The 23,521-nt window shown below is 34.2% G+C and overlaps 1 protein-coding gene across 4 annotated transcripts; it reads right to left on the minus strand.

The window, feature by feature from the left end:
• Positions 1 to 13,530: 13,530 nt before the first annotated feature.
• On the minus strand, positions 13,531 to 23,181 carry LOC143458981 (double-stranded RNA-specific editase 1-like). 4 transcript variants are annotated; one of them, XM_076955904.1, is made up of 19 exons: positions 22,913 to 23,181; positions 22,719 to 22,824; positions 22,190 to 22,281; positions 21,773 to 21,862; positions 21,507 to 21,656; positions 20,038 to 20,182; positions 19,853 to 19,937; positions 19,203 to 19,287; positions 18,810 to 18,958; positions 17,034 to 17,171; positions 16,792 to 16,912; positions 16,647 to 16,726; positions 16,501 to 16,589; positions 16,305 to 16,435; positions 15,980 to 16,172; positions 15,675 to 15,901; positions 15,488 to 15,574; positions 14,051 to 14,217; positions 13,531 to 13,987 (listed from the first exon to the last, which is right to left on the minus strand). In XM_076955904.1, the coding sequence occupies exons 4-19, from the start codon at positions 21,855 to 21,857 to the stop codon at positions 13,880 to 13,882; spliced, it is 2,040 nt and encodes a 679-aa protein (XP_076812019.1). In that variant the 5' UTR covers positions 21,858 to 21,862; positions 22,190 to 22,281; positions 22,719 to 22,824; positions 22,913 to 23,181; the 3' UTR covers positions 13,531 to 13,879. The 4 variants fall into 4 exon arrangements, with proteins under 4 accessions (XP_076812019.1, XP_076812020.1, XP_076812018.1 ...); XM_076955905.1 differs by having other exon boundaries at positions 21,773 to 21,865; XM_076955903.1 differs by having other exon boundaries at positions 22,190 to 22,288.
• Between the last annotated feature and the right edge of the window lie 340 nt (positions 23,182 to 23,521).

The raw sequence follows: 23,521 nt of genomic DNA on the forward strand, positions 1-23,521 counted from the left end.
GGTTGAATCGTCCTGGGTTGAATCGTCCGTGGGTTGAATCGTCCGCGGGTTGAATCGTCCGCGGGTTGAAAGGTCCGTGGGTTGAATCGTCCGCGGGTTGAACCGTCCGTGGGTTGAATCGTCCTGGGTTGAATGGTCCTGGGTTGAATCGTCCGTGGGTTGAATCGTCCGGGGTTGAATCGTCCGTGGGTTGAATCGACCTGGAACCGAATTTGAGTGATACGATATAAATATTCAAATATTCGAATATTCAAATTATTTATTTCGCGCAAACACTTTCCTCAGTCTAAGGATAAAAATTAGCTTACCTGCATACCATACTACACCAAGTTACTATAAACAGTAAGGATAATTACTCTTTAAACCCTCATAAAGACTTGTAGCCTACATAAAATGTATAAGGTATTGAATATGCGAGGAATTAATTATCAATTGTTTTCATTTCAACTCATCGCAATAGAAAATGGTCTGCAATAAATAAAATTCTTATACGTGTTTGTACTAACCAAAGAGATTTGCTTTGTACTAACTAAAGAGAAAAGCTTAACTTAGTAAGCTTACAAGTAATTATCAAAAATATATTGAACGGAACAAAAGACGATGAAAAGTGGTATGATAAGAAATTTAGACTGAGAATTTTTTGATGTTTCTTACTGAAACCATTGCAAAATTTCTAAACGCTTTATAAATGTTTTACTACTTTCTATATATTACATTTAATTTTGAAATTGTTTTAAAGATAGTTAATTGATTTGACTGGAATTTGAATATTAATGTCAGCATTACTAAAATCAAAGATTAAAATATTTCATTACATGTTGTATTATTTTGTTAGGCCTAATTGTTTTAACGTAGAATCCGCGACGATTTTGTGGTCTGTAGTTTCATTCATTTAATCATTCATATTTAACATACGTATTTTCGCCTTTACAAACAAAAGTGTGTTAATACGATCCATATGAGAATCACCCTGAGAAAAGCACACTCCAAACCAAAGCAACATTTATGCTTTGAGAATAAAATAGGTTTCGTGATTAATGCGATTTCACGCAAACGAATCTATTTGCAAAATGTACATACTGTAGGCTACTACTACTACTGGTACCTACCACTGACGTATAACTTAGCCTACAACAATTAAAAAAGTTTAAATCCACTTCATCGCCTAGCAAAAGTTAGGCTATAGCCGACTTGCTTCAATTCAGTTAGCAAAACTCACGACAGCAAGGCTCTTTTAGGCTGGAGTCTTTAAGGCAGGGGTCGGCAACCTTTTGCTAGTCACGGGCCAAATGTCGAGCGTACAACTCTTTGGCGGGCCGGAATTTTCATTAATACTATAATTCACACTCACTTGAGTATATTACGCCACATTGCTGCAATCTCAATCATACCAATCACAAAAAGAACAAAATTTATGTATTCACACTTCAACAACACAGCATTAATGAGACACTTGATGCTGCTTGCTTTGTGAAAGTTTTTCAACATCTGGTGACAAGTCAGATGAAGCAAGAACCAGAACATTTTCTAAATGGGCGTCAGAAATTCGGGATCTTAGCTTGCTCTTCGTGAATTTCATTGATGAAAACATTTGTTCACATGTGTACGTGCTACCAAACATCGATGCCATTTCTTTTGCATTGTTGGTCAAGCTGGGATAAAGACCACTTTCAAGAAGGTACTTTTTGTAAAAGTCAAGCAGCGATATGCCCTTTGTATGAAATTTTGCCTTCAATTCGTCACTGCATTGCATTTCAATAAGGTCCATTTGAAATTTTTCGGGAATGGTATTGGCGTCCACATCAAAGGGAGTACTGATAAGCCTGAATTTATTTTGTAGAGAACGAATGTCGGCAAAGCGTGCAACGGAGTCAAAGACAATTAGCTCGGAGTCAAACAGTCAGACTTGGCTTAGGCCAGTCCTAAAACCATAAACCACACACCATTTCCCATATCTCGATGCTAGTAAACCTATCTCAAGGCATGATTAGTATTTGTCCTAGGAATGTCTTGCATTTGGTCAGATAAGTTCACATTAATTTTCCAGTTTTATTAGTTCGACCGTTGGAGCGACAGGCTCAACATTTATACATGGTCAATGCGATTTACTACATCCTCACTTAACTGAAAGTAGGTGTGTAATCGGACAGAGTTACGTTCCTTCTAAATACATCGATGACATAGCGTTGATAGTAAAAAAAATGTAACACTAGCAGCCTACTGAGCACGACTTGCCAGACGGGTAAATGTAAGTTTACGTTACCAGAAAATTTCCAACCAAATATGGGCACGATCATGTAATTAAAGCAATCACTATGACGTATATACTATCACTGTTTAACAATTCTATTCAACGTTATTTTAATGTAGGCATAATTATCAAATACATCAGATTAAGTTCCCCACAAGAGTGTTACTAATGTTTAATATACAAGACACTTCATTGCATAAACAGGGTTTGCCAAACAAAATTTATCACGGGAATATATACAGTAGTTAGCAACTGATTGCTGGTGAAAGTAGGCCTACATTCTACATATTTACACTAGACTGAGTACAAATAGCAAAAATTTGTTGCATTTTAATTATATGCACATACTATACATTAAGTAATTGTAGTATAATATCAATGTGTGATAAAAATACATATAGGGCCTACAGTAACACATTAAATTTTAAATTTTATACTGAAAAAAGATTAATTTATTGCAATCTCAAGACCATGAGCAGAGTCGTAACCAAGTCATCAACCTTGAGTCGCAAGTCAAGTCATATAATTTATCTTTTAAGACTCAAGTCAAGTCCAGTTCTTGGCATCGAGTCAATTAATATTTGAAATCAAGCCAAACACAGCAAAAACACGATTACTATCAACCGCAAACATTTAGGATTATTGTAAAATTTGCTGCATTTGGCTGCCCGAAATTCACGTTTGTAGACAAATAAAATCCTTTTATCTCTGAGTTACGATTTAATGGATTCCGACCAAGAATAGGGATTCATTTTACTTTTATGGTGAAAAGTGATCAAACAGAACTAACTCGAGTTATGTTTGGTACTTTCTTAGAAAGAGACTCAAGTCAAGTCAAGCCTTTGAAAAAAAGTGACTTCGGTCATTACGACTCTGAAGACGAGGAAGCAACTTAAACTGTTGACAAATGATGAAAGACCAAAATCTTCAAGAAAAACATTTTATCACTAATCATAATGGAAAGGTTGTATAGAATTTCGATTTCTGTGATAATATTGTTATGTAACAATTTCACATGTGCTTAATTTCAGAGTTAGAAAAGAAAACACCGAATTATATAAGAAAACAACTACAGAAACCAATCAATAATTGGACCTTACTCTTGATTGTCCATATTTTTAGCTTCAATAAACTTTTGATAATCACTGGTTAGGCCATGCACGTTTTTCAAGTGAACAGTGATACTAGATTTGGATGCAAAACCTTTTTTGCAAAGAAGACATCCCCAGGGCTTTACCATGTCTTGACTTTCTACATTCGTCTCAGTATGAAAAGTTTGAATATGCTTCCTAAGTTGACCCTTTCTGGAGAATCCTCCATTGCAATACACACATACAAAACTTAGCTGATCTGGTAAACCTTGTTTAATATGCATTTCTATTTTTTGTGACATTTTCCTGTTAACAAATTTCATTTCCTGCTTTGCTGTGTTTAGCTTATTATACTTTTTTGTCAGCTGACTAGCAGCTTTTTGGACCGGTGACTTCTTTAATGAATATCCTCTTTCACTGGTATCATCCTCAGTTGTATTTCCTTTAATACTAGTATCTTTGCCAACAGAAAAAGAATTTGTGTGGGAACATTCGTAAGTTGAAGATTGTGTACTGAAGTTTACTGATGAATCGGTCGTTTCACAATTTTTGCCTGATATATTTACTTGTTGTTGCAATTCGTATGTAGAAACAGCTTCATAGCTATTACGGCTTGAGTTTGGCTTTGACGATTCTTGCTTGATACTATTGTGCCCAACATGTAAATTTTTCCTTGCGCCAAAGCTGCATTTTGAAGGTTGGATTGGTTTATTTGTGTTCAATATTGGATCACCATAACTTTTTGAATCTGTATGTATGGCACTTCTTTGGGATTCAAGTGCACTATTTTCTTTCTTTTGCTGAAACCTGTCATTTGGTTCAAGATTTTGGGGAGCTTGTTTAAAATCTTGAAAATATTTTTTTTGCTGCATAACATTGGTAGTAGGTAGTTCATTTGTAGAATATTTACGTTTTTTTGTCTCAGGAACTGTATTGATCTTGAATTTTTCTTTTTCCAAGTTAGCCTTATTTTCAGTGAGTAATGTGGGAGATGAAACAATTACTTGATTTATATTGTTTCTTATTGTAATAATTTCACTTTTGATACCTTGCATCTCTTCTGTTATAACTTTTGTTGAACGTCTAAACTCTTGAAGAAGTAGCATTCCAATGGTTTGTAAAGAAACCTGTGTTGAATCCATAGCATCCATGTTATACAAAACCTCACCCAAAATGTTTTGCATTTCGAAATCATTAGTTTGTTCTCCCATTTTTTAAAGACGGACACGTCTAATATAAATTTTTCTAGTGGTGTTATTCCTGTACGTATAAACACAAATTCTGTAAAAAAAGAGAAAACTAAAATGGGAAGCTAAGATATTTACAAGTTGGGAAACATTAAGAAACACAAAACTAATTTGCAATTGGGTGCTGATAAAACGCTCAGTGATATTTGAGGTTTTAAAGCTTGCAAATTCACACAAGTTAAAAACATAGCGTCAAAAGTCCGCCCTTAATTGAAACTGTCAAGAAGTTTGCAAGTATGATACTCTATAAAATTCATCCAATGGTTGCCTGAAACACCAGTTTTAAATCAATTGTTCGTAAGGTTCTTTTAGAAAATTAATAATTTTAAACACTAAAAGCCTAGGCCACCTATGTACAAAACCAGGTTCTAAACAATTGGTTGTAATAGCTTACTTGAAGTTATGCATGCAGTTTGTGATGATGAAATTTTACTAAAAACTGCATAAAAATACAAACACACTTGATATGTTAAAAAACAAAATAAAGGCCATCCATAGTTTCACTCGCATATTTTCGGTGGTTTACTTTTTGTAATTTTTGATGACAAACCTCTATGTTTGAAATGAAGGTTTGCTAACTAAACTCTATTGACAGCTGGAAAGTAATGTAAGTAACAGTGCCAACACTTGGCTAAAACACACTAATGATTAGCATATCAGTATTTAATACTGTTTCAAAAAAGTTGTTCAGTACTCAGTAGTTTTGTCCTTTGACATCTGGTCAATGGAATTAGATGTTGTGTTTTTCAGATATTTTAGGTCATATTATTAATGTGGTATCTGAGAAGACATAGACATCCACGGTCAACACTGAGCCAACACCTACAAACTACGACATTATTTTAAACACAGTATTGTTTTGATTCTTATTTAAAGGAGATGTTAAAATGCTGCATAATAATTCATTCTTAATGGAGAAACTCTAGTGAACAAACATTTGGATACGTTCTGAAAACGCTTCATTTTATAACTGCCCCAGTAATTAATCTGAAAGCAAATAAATAGACAAAAAAGAACACTTTGCCTTGTTATTCTATATTTTGAGAGTTGGTCAGATAGTTTCAAATGACTGATTCTCTATTGAAATCACTATTTTTATACACAAAATTTGTCATAACAATTTTACTGTTTTATCATCGCTTATCATGACCCTGGGATTTAATTAGCCCTTAAATTTGATTAGTTGTTCATTGTATAAATGTAGAACTATTTTAAAAATTTGATTATAATAATCTAATACAACTTTGACGGCAACTTGAATAAAGCTATATAAAATTTAATTTAATTTGTTTTAATTAGTAGGCTAAGTACATGTACTACTAAAATTGTTTCATTTGAAAACAGTCAGTACCAGGGTAGCCTAGCTTGTAAATGACAACTCTCAAATTTTGCTAAATAAGGAAATACATGGGTGTCTGAGTTTGCATAGAATGTCCGACCAAAAGAAGAACTGTCACACCTGATGAAACTTTTTGAGATAACAAAGTTCTACTTGGGACAGGGCAGTTGAAGAAATAAAAAAGCAATTAGCTGGTAAGTACTTAATGTCATTTTAACCCGGAGCAAACCATATAATAATAAGTTCCTTGAACTTAAACCAAAAAAGACGCAAATGTGTACATCCCTGTGTATGGGGCACATTGGGACATTAAAATGTTTGAAGAAAATTGTATTTAAAACACAAATTAAATCACAAGAAATGATAAAGGACCCAGAAATCCCCTGAGTTCATGTATTTTGTTTACATGACGACGTTATTTGATTGACCAGTATAGGGTGCCGGGTTATTGCCAGATTTTAACGCTTTGTCCTAAAATCTATTGTAACTACACCTCTCCTGTTTTAGGTAGGCACTTTATATCTTGAATTCTCACACAAAAGTATAAAAAATCGACTTTATTTGGCACTGGAATATTAATACTTTTTTGGGCACATTATGATACCTAGTGTCCCTTTGTCACAAGAAAATAATAGCCTACCCTAATGTTAGAACTATAACTTAAAACTTTTCAATACTGCATTCGCGGGAGAACAGTTACAACAGTGCGATCGGAATGAAGTCTGTGAAAAACATTTTCAGTTGTCAAAAATAAACCTCACCCTATAACTCAGAACCGCGCTTACCAAACAAAGAAACTTTAATGTTAGTGATACGCCTGGTAGCAGACGATACGAAGTTTCAGAGTTTCCAATTTTTTAAAATAATTAACTTTAGTGGTGGGATTCAGATGTTATAACATCCGGTTGTCTCACTAGCAGCATGCCAGACCAGGGGCCAATATGTATAGTCCTATACATACGCTTGTTAACAACCGTTTCGCGAAAGTCATTAAAATTCCAAGAACCGGTTCAATCCCACCACTGCCCTTGTCTCATTGTGCCCCATCTTCCCCTACTGCTTTCTCATCATGATGCATTTCGTGAAGATGTAACCATATACAGTACCTACACTAGGGTTACCATATTTGATAATGCGCGATTCCTGACAAATTTACCTCAGTTGCATTGACCGACTTTGGAATATTACCAAAGTAGCCTACATTGCCGCCATTGCTTTTTCGTGAAAGAAAGATCTACACGAAACAATGCAAAGACAGCAAAGAAATGTTGCATTGCAATACACGAATGCAAGTTTACTTTGTGATTATACTATAAAATAGCTGGCAAATCGAATGCCACATAGAATACTTGTTTATGGAAATCGGCAAAGCAAAGCATTGCGTTACGTAATCGATTACTCTCTGCTTATCGTTTTAAGTCGTGACAAAAAATGTCGTGCATGCCTGCATTGCGTGTGTTGTTATTCATAGTTGTTCAATGCGTTACAGTCTACAAAGTCAACCCTAGAAAGTGGTCGACTTTATTATGTAGCTGTCCCAATGTTTTATCTTGATGTATTCGTTCAATGAAGCTTCAATATAATCAGATTATACAGTTGTCATTCCTGTGTTATTATTGCTGAAGTCTATCAAAGTTCACTGTTAAGATATACACAAGTAAACAGACTTTGTAGTGAAGTGTGGAAACCTTACAGGTTAAGGTACCATACACCACATTTCATTACAACTTCTAAACAGTAACATTTATGAAAACGAAAATTAGCACAGAATTTTTACAAAATATGCTCCAAGGTACTGTAATAATAAGTACTGTACTGTAATAAGTACTGTAATAATAAGCTAGAACGTAATAACAAGAAGAATGATATTGATAACTCATAATGCATAGGCCTACACAACAAGCATGGAGTAATCGATTACGTCACGCTGTGTTATGCTTCGCTGATTCGACACTTAAAGACGAGAATGCTAAATTTCCAAATGTTATTTAACCCCATAAGTTACATTAGTTATTACTAGGGCCCGCAAAAGTCAATAAAGTCAAAAATTTTTAAGGACCTCGTCTGACCACGAATCAAAGAATAAAGTTGTTTTCAGCACCTAGGGGATTGTTTCTAAGAAGTTTATAGGTCAAAATAAAGTCAAAATTTACAATAAAGTCAAAATTTTCAATAAAGTCAAAATTTGTCAAATTATGGCTTTTGACAAAGTTTTTGTGTTTCTCGAGAGTAATTTTGGTAAAAATCCTCGTGGAAGCATTGTAAATCAGGAACTGCGATACAATTAAACCATATTAACCCATAAAAGCAGGAAATAAGTCACAATGCCCACTTGGATCAGCAGTAACTTTTATCGCAAATTGTCTATTCAAATTGTTTATTCATTGTTACGTATTTAAATAACTCTTACAAAACATTTCCTCTTCATAAACGTGGTCTTTTCAAAGATCAACAGTTTGGATTTTAGGATCAGCCTACTGTGTCAGACATCAGATGTCAGCCTACTGACATTCTGTAATACAAAAATGCCTAAGCAAGCTAAATCGTCTTCAGCAAAAGTTATACAGATTTGTCGAGATTTTTCTGATGAATTTAATGCAACTCCCGGGGGTGATTTAAGGTACAATTTTTGCGAGGTTATAGTGAAGTGCGATAAAAAGTATTTTATTGAAGGCCACAGGAAAAGTAAACACCATCAAGCTGGATTGGAGCAACAACAAGCATTCCCTGTTTAATTTGCTATTTATTAGAATTTACCATGCGGAAAAAATCGAGGCAAAGTGCTCTTTTTTTCACAAGGACAAAATAAAACAAGCTACCTAAATCTATCGCCAAAGAACACGACGCACTTTTTATAATCAATATAACACCTTGACTTTTCGACAATATATTACGTTTGGGTCTGAAATCGACAAAATATTATGTTTGGGTAACTGGAGGAAGAACTGTGGCCTCTACAAATAAGCAATTTCGTTAGGTCAAAATAAAGTCAAAAAAATTTTTTTAGGTCAAAATAAAAATGGCCCTAGATATTACATTATCACAACACTATCGACACTAAGCTGGTAGACCGCGCGAGGTTGGCATTTAAAAAGTAGATCTTGGTAGGCTTACCATAATTTTGTGGCTTAAAAGCGGGACGCTTTCGACATATGAAGTCACAATAACATTTTTATCGAATACAATGAAATAAATAACAAAAAAGATCACAAATTCTTCTTCAAGAAGTACCGGTAGGCTACACAGAAAAAACAATAATAAGAATATGCTAATGTTCGTGTATGGCTTCTATGCGGTATGCCTATGCTGGCTGACTGAATGCCAAACTGGGACGTTTGGCCGACCGATCGGGACGCCGGTACAAGACGTTAAAAAGGGGGACTGTCCCGGCTAAAACGGGACGTATGGTAAGCCTTGACCTTGGGACAAAAAAGCCGGGCACCCCTGAGTTACAGAAATAAATTGTAGAATTGTTGTGTGAAAAAATTTGCCTTGAAAATTGAGTACATTCACACGCTTGATCTGAAACTTACTATGCACAGCACATTATTTCAGTTTTACTCCAGTAGCTATTTATCTGTCAAACTTTTAGCAATAACCTGTCCCTTCCTGCTAACAACACTTCAAATGTGTGATAATCGGCACATGTTGTGCCAATGACATGCTGTTTCCTGTTTTCTGTTTTAAAGTTGTGACATAAATGTTGTGTCTGACTATATTGCGTGAGTTATTCGTTCATTCATTCGTGTATTAAGATAATAGCTGCAACATGGCTGCGTCAGCAGCTTTATGATGTTGATGTGCCAATGCTCTGTCTAAATGTACTCGTTTAAAGAAGCATCTATATAATCAGCATATACAGTTGTCATTCCTGTGTAAACATTGTGAATTCAATTTGAAGAAGTTCAGTGTCAAGTTAGACAACTTTGTTGTCATCTTCATAAGACAATAAGCCGTTAAGGTGAACAATTAAGTCCGAGGTTGAGATAAGCAGACAACGGCCTTGTGAGACTCGTATATCATCAATTCGCAATGAACAATTCGACAAGCAAACATTGTAGTGAAGTAAGCCAACATTACAAGTTACATACTCACTTTTCATTATAAATGATACCCGTTTAAATTGATCTGATTCAATTACACAAAATAAGTAAATCTAACTTATGTTTTTATGACATTTGTGCAACGGAAAGTTCCTCGAAATCAGATATTACAAGAACTTTTTCAGTTCTGAGTATAACCCTACTTTTTAAACAGCTTGTACGTTAGACTGTGACACCAGCCACTTTTTCATTTAGAGATGGAGCGCTGACTACACTAATAAGATACAAAAAGCAAGCATTAACGAAGACCCCAGTTAAAATTAATTAAATAAACAGACACCATCAAATAATCACGTAGTATAACAGTTAACCAATAAAAGGTTTGTCTGTTATCGTTGAAAGAACTTAACTGCAACACATGTACTATACATTGGTTATATAGGACCTAAAAAGTGCCTTGTGAACTATATGGTGCAAAATGTTTAATTCACATTCCCAAAAGTTCTAACGCGTCTCAAAATGTTTATTAGAGTCTACTGACACGGTTTTATACTCACTATAAAAGATCGGCGAAGTGGAGAATAAAAAACAGTCATAAACTGTCAAGATTCTACCCATATGTACATATCAAAATACTAATTTATAATTAATAATTTGTATAAAAAGGTTTAGAAAAAAATACACCATACTTATAAACTCACACTATGCAGTAATGTAGCCTACAAGAAATAAGCATACACGAGAAGACGATTGCTCATACTTTTCGGTGGACGTAGTTGGAAATACAAGATGGGAGCTATTAGTAGAGATGTAAAAACTATTGTGGTAACAGCAAATCTTCAAACTTTGAAATTAAAATATATAATGCAGTACTTACATACGCAGTGACAGGCTGGCCCATTGGCCACCCACTAAATTACTGGACTATATAGTTGTGTTACCTAAAACTGTATCGTTTCCTGTGGTTCGAGTTCGAGCTTAAATTTGAAAAAACTTGGGTTAGATTCGGGCACGAATTTATATAGCCTACTCACATTTTACCACATTTGCGTCGCAATTTCTCTTTCTTTCTGATGAATTTTTATGCGCACAGAGTGCTAAAAACATCCGCAGACCGCAAAGCGCAACTTAGAAAAGGTTGCCATTCTAAGAACAGCATCAAAAGATGACCTTGGTTCATTCGGTAAATTTAACAACTTTCGGGCCTAATACGGGCTTCATAAAACATTTTCGGGCCGGGTTCGGGTTAGCAATGACGCCCGTTTACAACTCTTCGGCTTGTAAGCAAGAAATGTTTACGCACAAAAAGTAGTAGGCCTATTCACACTTCAGTTTTGGTTCTTACCAAAATGTAACTATTTCGTTAAATCTCACATAAGTATCATAAAGCAACTTTAGTTCTGTACTGCAATCTATTGTTAAAATTGTTCGCTAACCGCTTATGTTAAAGTTAATAGAACAAAAGTACAGTTGTAGTGGCAAAATTAGTGAGCTGAATTTTAAAGGCTTTTTATGTATTTACTATTTTACTACTACTTTACAAGAGCCCATGGTCGAATGGTTGGCGCTTACTTGATTATCGTTAGATCCGGGTTCGCCAACCGCGCTAACCACTACTCAGGGTGAATCTTAAAACTAATCACTACCTGAAGCTTAGAATCAAGAACGTGGCTTACTTTTACTTTCCTTTTTATTTTGAGTTGCAGTAATGTTACTATTTTTATTTGGAGCCGTTGTCCACCTCTGTAGGCTATGTTACGCATTAGGTGATGTTATATTTAGAGAACTACAGTACTGTACAACCACTCCTTTCAGTTCATGCAATACGAAGAACAATTGAATATAGCTTGAAAAAGTTAAAGGAACAAATTGTAGAATTGTTGTGTGAAAAAACCTGTCTTGAAAATTGAGTAGCCTACATTCACGCGCTTGATCAAAAATCTGCCATGCACAGCACATTATTTCAGTTTTACTCCAGTTGCTATTTATCTGTCAAACTTTCAGCAATGACCTGCCCCTTCCTGCTAACAACACTTCAAATGATACCCGTTTAAATTGATCTGATTCAATTACACATAATAAGTAAATCTAACTAATGTTTTTATGACATTTGTGTAACGAAAAGTTCCTCGAAATCATATATTACAGGATTTTTTTCAGTTCTGAGTATAACCCTACTTTTTTAACAGCTTGTACGTTAAACTGTGCTAGCCAACCGCTTCTTCATTTAGAGATAGACCGCTTACTATACTAACAGTATACAAAAAGCAAGCATTAACAAGGTCCTAGTTAATAATTAAACAGCCACCATCAAATAATAATGTAATGACACGGCTTTATACTCATTACTCACAATAAAAACTGTATCATTTTCTTTGGGTCAGTATAGTTTGAGTATGATACAGATACAATTATTTGGATATTTCCATACCCACCTTATTATAGAATTTTTTTTACAGACGATTACTTTACGAATTTGCTGCCCTAACCGTCTCGTTTACTATGGTGAGACATGAGCTATTAAACAGACCGAAGCCAATGGCCCCAAGCTCATGAAAGAGCTTCCTCAAAGGGTTACAATTACGTTTTAAAGTAAAACGAGCAGTGAAATTTATTTTTTACTTTACTTAAGTGTTTTTTCACTGAAAACAAAAATGCTAACATTTTCAAAATCTGTTGAGTAATATCGGAAAAATTCAACTAGGAAGTTTTCGATTGTGCGAAAGCTCATATTTTTAGCGCGGCCAAAATGTTTGGTTGCCATCCACACTATGACGTCAGCTGATCCCAAAGAGATCGCGTGCATCGTCGGATTCTATGGAGACTGAAGATATGACATCGGTAGTTTGCGCAAATTTGGAATTGCAGCATGTTAATATTTAGTGGATTTTTTAAGTTTTCAAAATCCGTATAGCTTGTTTTCGTGTTTCTTGTTACAAACCAAGAAAAAGTTTGTTTTAAACCATCCTGATATGAAAAATAATTAGTAGAAACTTAAAATAATATTACATGCACCCAAAAGGTCCCAATATTGTTGTTGCATAAAGGAAAAATGCTTTGTTGAACTTCGTGGTTTCTCACATGCTTGTATATAGAGGAAGTTTTTTTTAATGTTCACTTTTATTCAAGCATGAAAGTAATCTCAGGTATTGTGCATACTTCAATAACCAGACGTTGCAAAAATGTTTTTATTCGAACAACCGAATCTCTTTTGCTGTTCGATAACCTGGTACAAGCTTTTTGATAAGCTGGAAATTTACAGTTCACAAGATGTTTTCATCTTTATGAGATGCACTGTACTGTATACATTTTTAGTACAGTACAGTATAACATTTTTCAAATCATGTATTTATAATAAATACTGAAATCCTTTAACAGAATTTGCTTGATTACAAATTAGCAAAAAAAAAACTGATTTTCAGATAACAACCAAGTGCTAACTTCCAAATCATCGGTTGTTTTTGTTATGGGCCCACAAACTGGTACTCTATCTCAGGAATCCAACACAAGCTGCAAATATTAACATACATAAACCAGGTGCAAAATGATGACCAGTTAATCGTAGTAATTAATTATATTTACATCAGTATGAGACTACACCGACACAATAATTATAAGGAGCTGCAAAGTGATCAGTAAAGGTCAACTAAACCATCATTCTTGTTACCTACAGTGAAATATCAGTGCAACTACAGTGCTAAGGCTGATGACAAAAAAACGCAATTAATAATAACTGTGTGGTTTTTGTAATTTTCTGTTATTCTTAACCATGCTATCACTAACATTCACATGATTTGAAAGTGTGCAATATAACCAGCTCAACCACACAATACATTTCACGTATGCTGAATGCAAAAATGTGTGAAATGTACACTGCTAATAACCCAAGATTAACATTAGGGCTGCAACTACAACCTAGACTCATGAGAGTAAAAATTATCCACTTCTGGTGGCTTGCCGACCCAGGAGCCACATCCAATTTTGTGAAAGCCCGTCATGAGAATATATTTGACATCCTAAAGTATAATAATCATTTAGCAACAACATATAGGCCTAGAACTGATGCTTCACAACCTAACCTTATGATCTTTTGCAAGGTCTTTGAGTTGAGCATAATTCATTTTGTTTAAGTCTTCTATGATTGGGATCCTCCTGGAAATATTAAACATCTGCGAAGTTTTTAAAAACATCCTCATCATCTCCAATTTACATAAACTCGATGAAGTTCCATCCTTTATCGCACGACCTGTTGATAAAGCACATCAAACATGGTAATTGCAGGTGCACATAATGACTACAAAATCCGTCATTTTGCACTAAGTGATCTTTTGAAATTTCAGTCCCGATTTAGAATTTGGAGTGCCTACTGCACATATAAGTGTTTTGATGTAATGGAAGGATTCAAACTCTATTAACTTGTATTGTAAGACAGAAAACCTATACGAAGAAAGTAAAAATGAAAATCACAACACAGAGAGATCAATACCTTCAAACAGCGAGAAACAAAGCAGATATTTAAAAGACTTATGAGTGGCAAACCAGTCAAGCTTTAAAATCGATACATATAATTTCTTAAAAAGTCTGGAGACTGGAGATGTATGAATAACAGTGCAATCATGTAATGTATTGAGATGCACATTATTAAATAATAAATCCACGAGAACTGAACTTTCGGGATCCAAATTTAGTTTTCACATTTGTTTGAAAACCTATGAACTGGTTTTAATGTGTAAGGAAATATTTCATTTCGCATGTGCACTTAATTTTAATTTTGTGTAAATAACATCATTGACATGTACAAATGCATTTACTTTTGGAAAATATCAAGTCAACAATAACCAATTGCAATGTGATTAATCGATTAGATTGAAAATGACAGCCCGATTTCAATACTTCAGGACTTGAATTTAAGTCATCAAAACTATTTTAGACTTCGATTCATAAAAAACTGTTATGGAACATTCTAGAAAAGATCATGATTTCCATTATATACATTCCTAGTACTGTAATAAGATGTTATATGCTTCAACTTTGATAACATTTCATGAAGTTCCAATTAATACAAAATATATAGCGTATAGCCGTATACGTTTCTACAAGTGGGAGTGGTTTAAAATGAGAAAAGGTTAATATTAATCAGCTAATAGAATAAAATCATTGAAAGTTTTTTAAGTGGCATCAGTACATATAAACACCCTAAGTCAACTACAAGCAAAAAATCAATAAACGCTTAAAAATGCAAAATAAATAAAAAAAGTTCATTAGCTTAATTCATTACTTCCTGAAATTAAAATTTATTCAAAAATGTGTCAATATTTGGAAAATTTATCTTAAATTTTTCAAACTGATACAAACTCGTTAACTCAAAGTTAACTGGTCCCAGTAAAACACTTGTATAGTAACATCAATTATAGCATTAAACTATTATTAAATAAGTAGTATAATGGGTCCCTTCAACTTCGAGTTAACAACAACAAGATCACACTGTAATTAGTTGTGTTACATGATGGACTAACCAGTTCCACAGTTGATAACTGATGCTTGTTCTTCGCCACATGTCCAATGAAGACAGAATGTTGGGGCCTTCCTTGCTTGTCGCCTCACTGTACACATTGTATAGGAAATACTAAAACATCTTTTAAAACAAAATAATTTTTAAAATATAAACACAACCCAAATTACAAAATTCATACAATAAATAACCTGGATTTGATACTGCTGCCAACATAGGTCTATGAACTTTGTATGGGAATTGCAACCCAGTTGTAGCTCCCTCCTTAGTTACAGCTTCTATTGCTTCCTTTGCTCTCCTGTAAACACCTCTGTCAAGGTGCTTGGCATGATACAAAGAACCAAGAATAATGCTGGACAAGTACATTGGTTCAATAAAAATAGAAAGAAGGGAGCCCTGTATTCCAAGGACATTATATCTGCAAAAAAAGTAACAGACCGATTTAAACAAGAACTTAACTGTTTCTGAATGCTGCTTAAATTTACAATGTCTATACTTGGCAAGCTTGTCACTGCATGACATTGTCAATAATCTTTCTCCACTTATAATTGCATCCCAGGTTTGCTGAACATTTCCTCGACCCCTCTCTGGAAGGTGAACTCTATCTTCAATTGGAATCGTTCCCTCTCCACACTCGATCTTTGTACGAAGTAAACTGCGAGATTTACGATCTGGATGTAGGTCTTCACCTGCACAAAAAATAAAATTGAATAAATGCTTAACTTGCTAGACTGTACATTATTTGAAAGCTACTGTATATTACTGTAAATGTAAATATGTGAATTTGTTTGCTCAAATCACGTTAGTTTCAAATAACAAACCAGAACTTTCATGTGGAGAAAAGATCCTTGCATCACCACATGGTGACGTATTTATGTAAAGGTGAAAAAACACATCAGGTTTGACACGATATCCTCCACCTTCACATGCCATAAATATTGTGTTTTCTCCCCTAATAAAAATATAGTGCAGTGTTTGTATGGTTTCAAAAGACAAATATATCACAGTGATGCATACTTTGCACATGCCATTAACTGTTCGTAAAGATATCTCCTCAGCCCACGTAGTGAAACTATTTCAGCATGACAATCAAAGAGTGCTGAGCCCTGAATACAAAAGTTTGTTAGTAGATTCAACACTTTACTAAAAACTAAACTACCAACCTGATTTGAAATATATTCGCCATTTACACACTTGGTCCCTGTGGCAAGTGATATGACTTCACCTTCATTTACATGGGGATCTAAAAACACAGTCATTGCCAATTAGATCAGAACATCTTTGAAGTAAATAACAAAGATAATTTACCGTTGCTACGTGTCATCACCACTCCAGCTAAAACTTTATGTGGGGCATATTCTGATGTTTCGTTGTCAGTAAGTAATGAAAACTTTTGCTTGATCAATGACAAGACCAGATCAGGTAGATCCTAAAATTTAGTAAATTCGAATTGGTAAAATGATTTTCACTGCAACTAAGATCAAAGACAATATCATACCATGTAGAAGTCATGAAAAAAACTAATCATATCTAATATGAAAAAAACCAACCCCAGAATATATCGGGAAATCTCCAACTGCTCCCTCGCTTTCACTGCTAGGAACAGCTTCATGGTCTGGTGACATAGGGAGTAAAATGTTATATTCAGTCCTAAGCGCCTTGAGAGCAGCCCCAACTTTTCCTTGTTTCTGCAGTAAAAAATAAAGAAAATACCTTCTTCATTGAACAGCATCCAGCAATGTGACAACCAGAAAACTACCACAAACACTCAACTCAACTATAAGTTGCACTTATTGGGTAAAATTTCAAATATTAAATTCAGGAAATGACTATATGCAGTCATCTTGAGGTACAAAGTCGTGAAAGAATATACAGTATATATATATATGAATTTATTTCCACCAACTACAATTATATCGGTACTGTAATGATTAAATGAAAATTGACACAAAGCGATTCAAACTCTTGTAATTAAATACAGCAATATGCTGAAAGATTTTTGTTTTTACTCAAGGTATGTTTGTCGCGGTCAGTTCATTACAAATTCATATCAACTTTCAAAACCACTGATATTACATGACAAAAGAATACACAGTATATTTGTTATCACTGCTGTAATTAAGTAAGACTAAAGATTATAAACATAACTTAGAAGATAAAAGTTAGTATACAGTAGACCCAACATAAAACTCGAAACTACATAAAACATATTTTTCGTCTAGAATCAAGAATATAATTAGCAGAATTTGTTTCTAAATGGTGTCAATCAAAGGGAGAAACTCATGAGTGAAAACACTGCAGATAATGACACTTATTATCTTCACTAACAGTGCTAGTGGCCAATACATTCACACAAAAAAACAAGGTCTTAAGTACAACTTAGTGAGCAACAAACAACTGCCGGCCCGAATGTCCTGCGCAACCATTTCATATAGCTTTCGCAAACTTCAACATGTAAGCCATGTTTCATTAGTCCTTACACTTTATTCTACTACTTTGAGAAGTGCATTAGCTATATGTATGGTATCGGAATCCTATGTTGTGCGTTGTAAACTTTTGTTTGCTGTTATGGCACTATTAAGGCTTTGTTTGATATCCCTACTAGGCTACTAGCATATGATACAAGATAATGTAAAGAAAAGACAAATAATTTCAAACATTACAATCACAATAATTACATACTGACTCATAATGAGATGTGCGATTCAGAAAACTTTTCAGCAATAATAGAGTAACATTCTTTTTATGATTTATACAAATGTAGCTTACAAACGATCCGATAAGATATTAAGTGATTGTCTCTTGTCTTGCCCTCGAAATTTTCATAAGCCTTCAATTTGGCCCAATTTCATAAACTTTATGCCTACTGCTAACTTGGACAAAGTCTCAATTGGCAAATCAATTTTGCAAAAATTCTTGTACCATACTTGCTATAGTTTCAAAGCAGGATAATAATTGCTGATTTGTAATAAATTTGGTCATTACTCCGGGGACAAAAAATAAATACATGTTGCAAAGTCATTTGATATAGAATACATATCCTCTAAACACCTCCTACCTAGGTAGTCAGTGCTGTGCATTTGGTATCATTCACGTTTTGTGTCTTTGAACTCCAAATTTCAATAATAAAATTGGTAGATTCATTCCAATTCAGTTAGTATATTAATATCTTGACTTGATTGGCTGCATGACCCCATTCATAAATGATGATGCACAATACCATTGTATTTATTTTTTAACAAAAAGAAACAGTACAAATTGTACTTGAATTTTTTGACTGTTTTACTTATACAATTGTACTTTCTTAAATATCTAAAAAGAGAAACCTTGTTCTTCCCAAAGCCTTGATATGGGTTACCATTTACAGTAACTTGCATCGTGAACACTTTTGACTGTTTTGAACCAGTTTCAGCAACGCATTCAAACTGCAATCCAGGACATTTTTCATTCAGCAGCATTACTGGATTCTTTCCGACTAAAAAATTGACTAATCAAATATACAACAGATCACAGAATTATGGAAAATCATTTTACCTTTGAACTTCTTGTCTACATTATATACATGCAGTAGAGTCCAAATAAGTTGACACATTAAAGTGGTCGTGTTATTAGTATGGTCATGGGTTAACCTGGGTTCTACTGTGTATTATACAGAAAAATTTATCCCCAACCAATATTACTTGGTTACTTAAAAAACCTAAAGTACAAATCACACATACCTGGTACAGTTTTGCAGGAAGGACTTTGCACCAGAGGTTTTTCTCTATCAGAAATTTGCTCAGAAACATTGATTTCTGGAGGATCCTACAATTGATCAAATTTATTTAAAAATTGCAAACAATATGATCGATATCTGAAGATCAAATAGAAAAGATAAATAAAAAGATAGATCAAAATTTTCACAATGCTTTATGCCAGGCATGCACAACTCAAAACAGTACACGGGCCGTTTTAGGGAAAAAATTTTTTCGCGGGCCGCGTGCTTACATTGTTGTAACTAACGTGTAGCCTACTTTATATAATGTGACCGATTAACCGTCGAATAAGAGATATTATTGAGAAGATGGTTACTGTCAAGAGACGGTTGCCTCTCGCACTACAGTATCTAGTTGTTTTTAACGCTTATCGGCGGTAAAGCATCGGATTCGTTGATTATGTAACTGTAACCGTGGAGAAAATGCCTGAATGAGCGAAATCACGGAATATCTCGTGGGCCGCACGAAAAGGTTTCGCGGGCCGCATGCGGCCCGCGGGCCGTATGTTGTGCATGCCTGCTTTATGCAGTAAACTAACTTGCCTATAAATAATTGCTAAGTATCCTTCATAGTAAATGACAATATGACATGATAACCATAACTGGTTGACTTACATCAGCTGTGAAATCAATATTTGATATCAATGTGTTTTGCATAAAAGGTGCAATGTGATCTGGCTGTTTAAACTGAACCATAGACCTGCAACATTTACTTCAATGTTATTTTCTGTTATGGTCATTACTATATCACACGTATGCATACCAAAGAGGTTCTAGAATACTTGAGCAACAGTACCAACCGCAAAAGAGTTGTTGCAGCATTTTGTTTTGCTTGTTTTTTGCTTGAGCCACTCCCACTGTATTTTTGACCTTCATAATTGATCTCCATAGTAAACATAGGTTTATGCGCAAATCCGGAACTTCCAACTAGGGTATACTGCAGACCTAAATGCATTGTTAAAATTAGTGTGTGTACCCAAGGTTGCCGTAACCAGACCTGGTTTGATGTAATAATTAGTCAAAAAATAATAAAAAAACATACAATTCATTATTTACTTTAAAAACCATTTGCTAGTTTTAAATAAAGCGAGCCCATAATGTCTTGAATCAACATTTCAAGCAGTATGGTCAATAGTCAGTTAAGTCACAAGAAAGAAAGCAATTAGTTGTAATTAGGTAAATAGATGTAAACTGTCACAAAGCTAACAGCATGCAAGCAGAAAAGGGCTAGTCAGGATTAAAAAATAGTGCTCATGAAATTAAACAGATTAAATTTCAAAATGCAAAGATGCAGTGTATGGAGGGAAGAAAAATCATGACAGAAATGGCAGAAAATGGTTATAATATCTGGAGTGTTGTCTTATAGAGAAAAACTTCTATATGGAAAAATTTGTGACTGTACCAAATCATGTATAGTAGCAGCTAGTTATATTATATATAAAAGATTATTATAAAAGGTGAAGTCTTCACCTCATAATTTTTTTAAAAGAAAAGCAAAAAGTAAAAGCGGCCAATCAAAATCGATTGTTACTATTAACTTTAAACTAAAACTTGTAAAAGTTATTAAAATAAGGATTCTATTTTGCAGTCTGGTGACCCAGCTAAAAAACTCAGAATGAGATTATTACATCAAAAATTCACTCACCAAGGTATGTTAACAGCTTCATACCAGCAAAGGGCTCAATGTAAACATATTACAAATTCGTAGCTAAGGTACCAGACTTTGCATTATATTAATTAACTGACATTTAATGTGCAGTAGAATATATATATATTGTTATAAACTGAATGAACTTAGAAATGGGCATCTGAAGCAGAAATGTTAACCGATGATTCGGCAACATCACATTGTTTATATAATAAACAATTGCTAATATAAAACTGCTTAAAACTGATACTGTGCAAACACTGGTAATTCCAAAAAAAATTACTGGGAAGAAAACTTAGTTATGCGAAGTGATACAGTAGAATTTGCCTAATTCGCTATCGAAAAGGAAAACAAAAAGCTGCAATTCAGGCAACAACACATTAAAATGTCCACAAGTCTACACGAAGTAGAGAATCTTTTCTGCGTATAGTGAACATTTGAGAAATGAAAAACAACAAAACAGAAAGCAGCTTTTGAATTGCTATACAATATATTTAGTTATGTATAGTAACACAAACGCTCTGCAGTAACACTTTATATAAAGTTTACGAAATATATACAGATTGTATCTATATACAGTATTTAATCAATAAAAAACATGAAATTCTGCCTTTTACAAACCAGGTTTAACTTCATTTAAAATCATAACCGGGGTTTTCTGCATTGGCGGCCCTTTGATTTTTTTCCGCATGATAGGGCTAATTTTATCTGAACTTCTCCTTTTATAAGTTGCTAGATCTGGAGGTTCTGTTTTTGGGGAAACAGGAGCAACTGCAAGTATAAAAAAAATTCAAATTTTACTTTCTTCCTTCATGCCATGGCAGATGTTACACGTAAACTTCATCGGAAGCAAATAACTGACAACAGCTACAAACACCAAATGGTACCAAAAATTTTTTCTTCGTTTCCATCGTCCATTTCTAAGGAAGAAATCACCTTGACATCAGCTTGGATAGATTCACTGTCCTCCATAGCCACTACTGTAACACAGTAAAAAAATTTTAAAGGAAAAAAGGTATGATATTTTACAAATTATTTTGTGATGTTTGTTTTCAGAATTTTTTATAAGTTTCTTATTTTGTATTTCTCGAGTTGGAAACTGTTTGTAAGGACTTCTGAACAAGAGCAAACATCGTTAACGCTTTGACCAAGAGCAAGGGCATTACAACAGTAGTGTCACTGGGTATCAAACAAGAGCCGCATTTTCGCTAGCCCAGCGCTCTTAGCACTCGGTTATCGAACTGACACTTGACATAAATGATAGTTGAGTAAATGTAGCTTAGCTGCCCAAAATGAGAACTTACCATGCGGAGATGAATCTTTCTCTTCTTCGTTGCTTCCTTCCCCTACTGCCTCAGTAGGGCATTCAGCAAAATCAACTGAGCTGCTTTCATCCCTGTTCACTAAGAACATACAAACCAGTGGTATCATACAGTTGCATCAAATCCAAGTAAAAAACCATGCCGTGTTTTTTTATTGAACTTTAAAGTGGACTCACCCAAACCATTTAACTATAGCATTAATATTATACTGTAGAATCATATATTTTGTGCATAATTCGTAAAAACAAAATATGCATAATTTATAACAAATGTGGTGTGAAAGGCAAAATTAAATGAGTAAAATCCACTACAAATTTTTCCATCATAAAAAGGTACGGGTAGTTAGAAAACCGTTGTTGCTGAAAAACTTTCACTTTAAGTAGATCAAAATATATTGAAATACGTTTTGTGGAAAGTAAAAGAACTACTTGCAACTGTATTGAAATCACTGGTTTATAAGGCCCAATCTGAACAAGACATGATAACATTTCAGTGCATATGAACTGCAAACCTATTTTTTCAGGGTCAACAAGACTCCGTGCACGTTTCAGAAGAACCGCTTTGGTACCACTATATGGGGCTCCTCTTGACTGCAAGTATGCTTTCAAGTCAGAAACCTACAACACAAGTTAGTTCAATCTTATATGCACTACTAACCAACTTAAACTTTGTTTGCTACTTACTCAATTAATGAACCTTAGGTACCTTCATATTTTCAATATCCATTGTAATGATGCTTCTTGAACCTTTTTCTATGATAGATATGCAACTTAGTTTACATATATCCAAATGGTTGAGCTTCAAAACAGTAAAGAATCTGCATTGAATGTGGACATTTCTAAAAACAACTCGAAACATTTCCTGATGCTAAAATATTTCATAACCATTGCTTCTCGGCTACCTTACTTTGTCCAAATGCAATTCGAAGAAACTGTAAATGTAATCAAATTCAAGCATGTTGCATGAACACATGAATTTATATAGCCTATATTGCCATTTATACAATAAACTAAAACATAAAATCCTCAGCATTCAGCATAACTTAGCCTTCAAAGTTTACATAAGTGCATCTTAAACAACTGAGATGCATTTAAAGAAAAATTTTCGGTTGGTAGCCATAACCAGGTTGAATCGTCCGACCACCGTATATATATGGCATTTTTCAAAAAGAAATTGTGCATCCAAAGACAAAATTTTTTGCATGACAATTTCCACTCAAGCCTTAATTCTTTTTGCATTTCTTATAAATTGAAGTAAGCAATTAACTTTTGCTTGTTTGTTTAACATAAATTAGAATGAAGATGAAAAAGTTCT

Source organism: Clavelina lepadiformis, chromosome 5 (genome assembly GCF_947623445.1).
Source record: "Clavelina lepadiformis chromosome 5, kaClaLepa1.1, whole genome shotgun sequence".
Lineage (NCBI taxonomy): Eukaryota > Metazoa > Chordata > Ascidiacea > Aplousobranchia > Clavelinidae > Clavelina > Clavelina lepadiformis.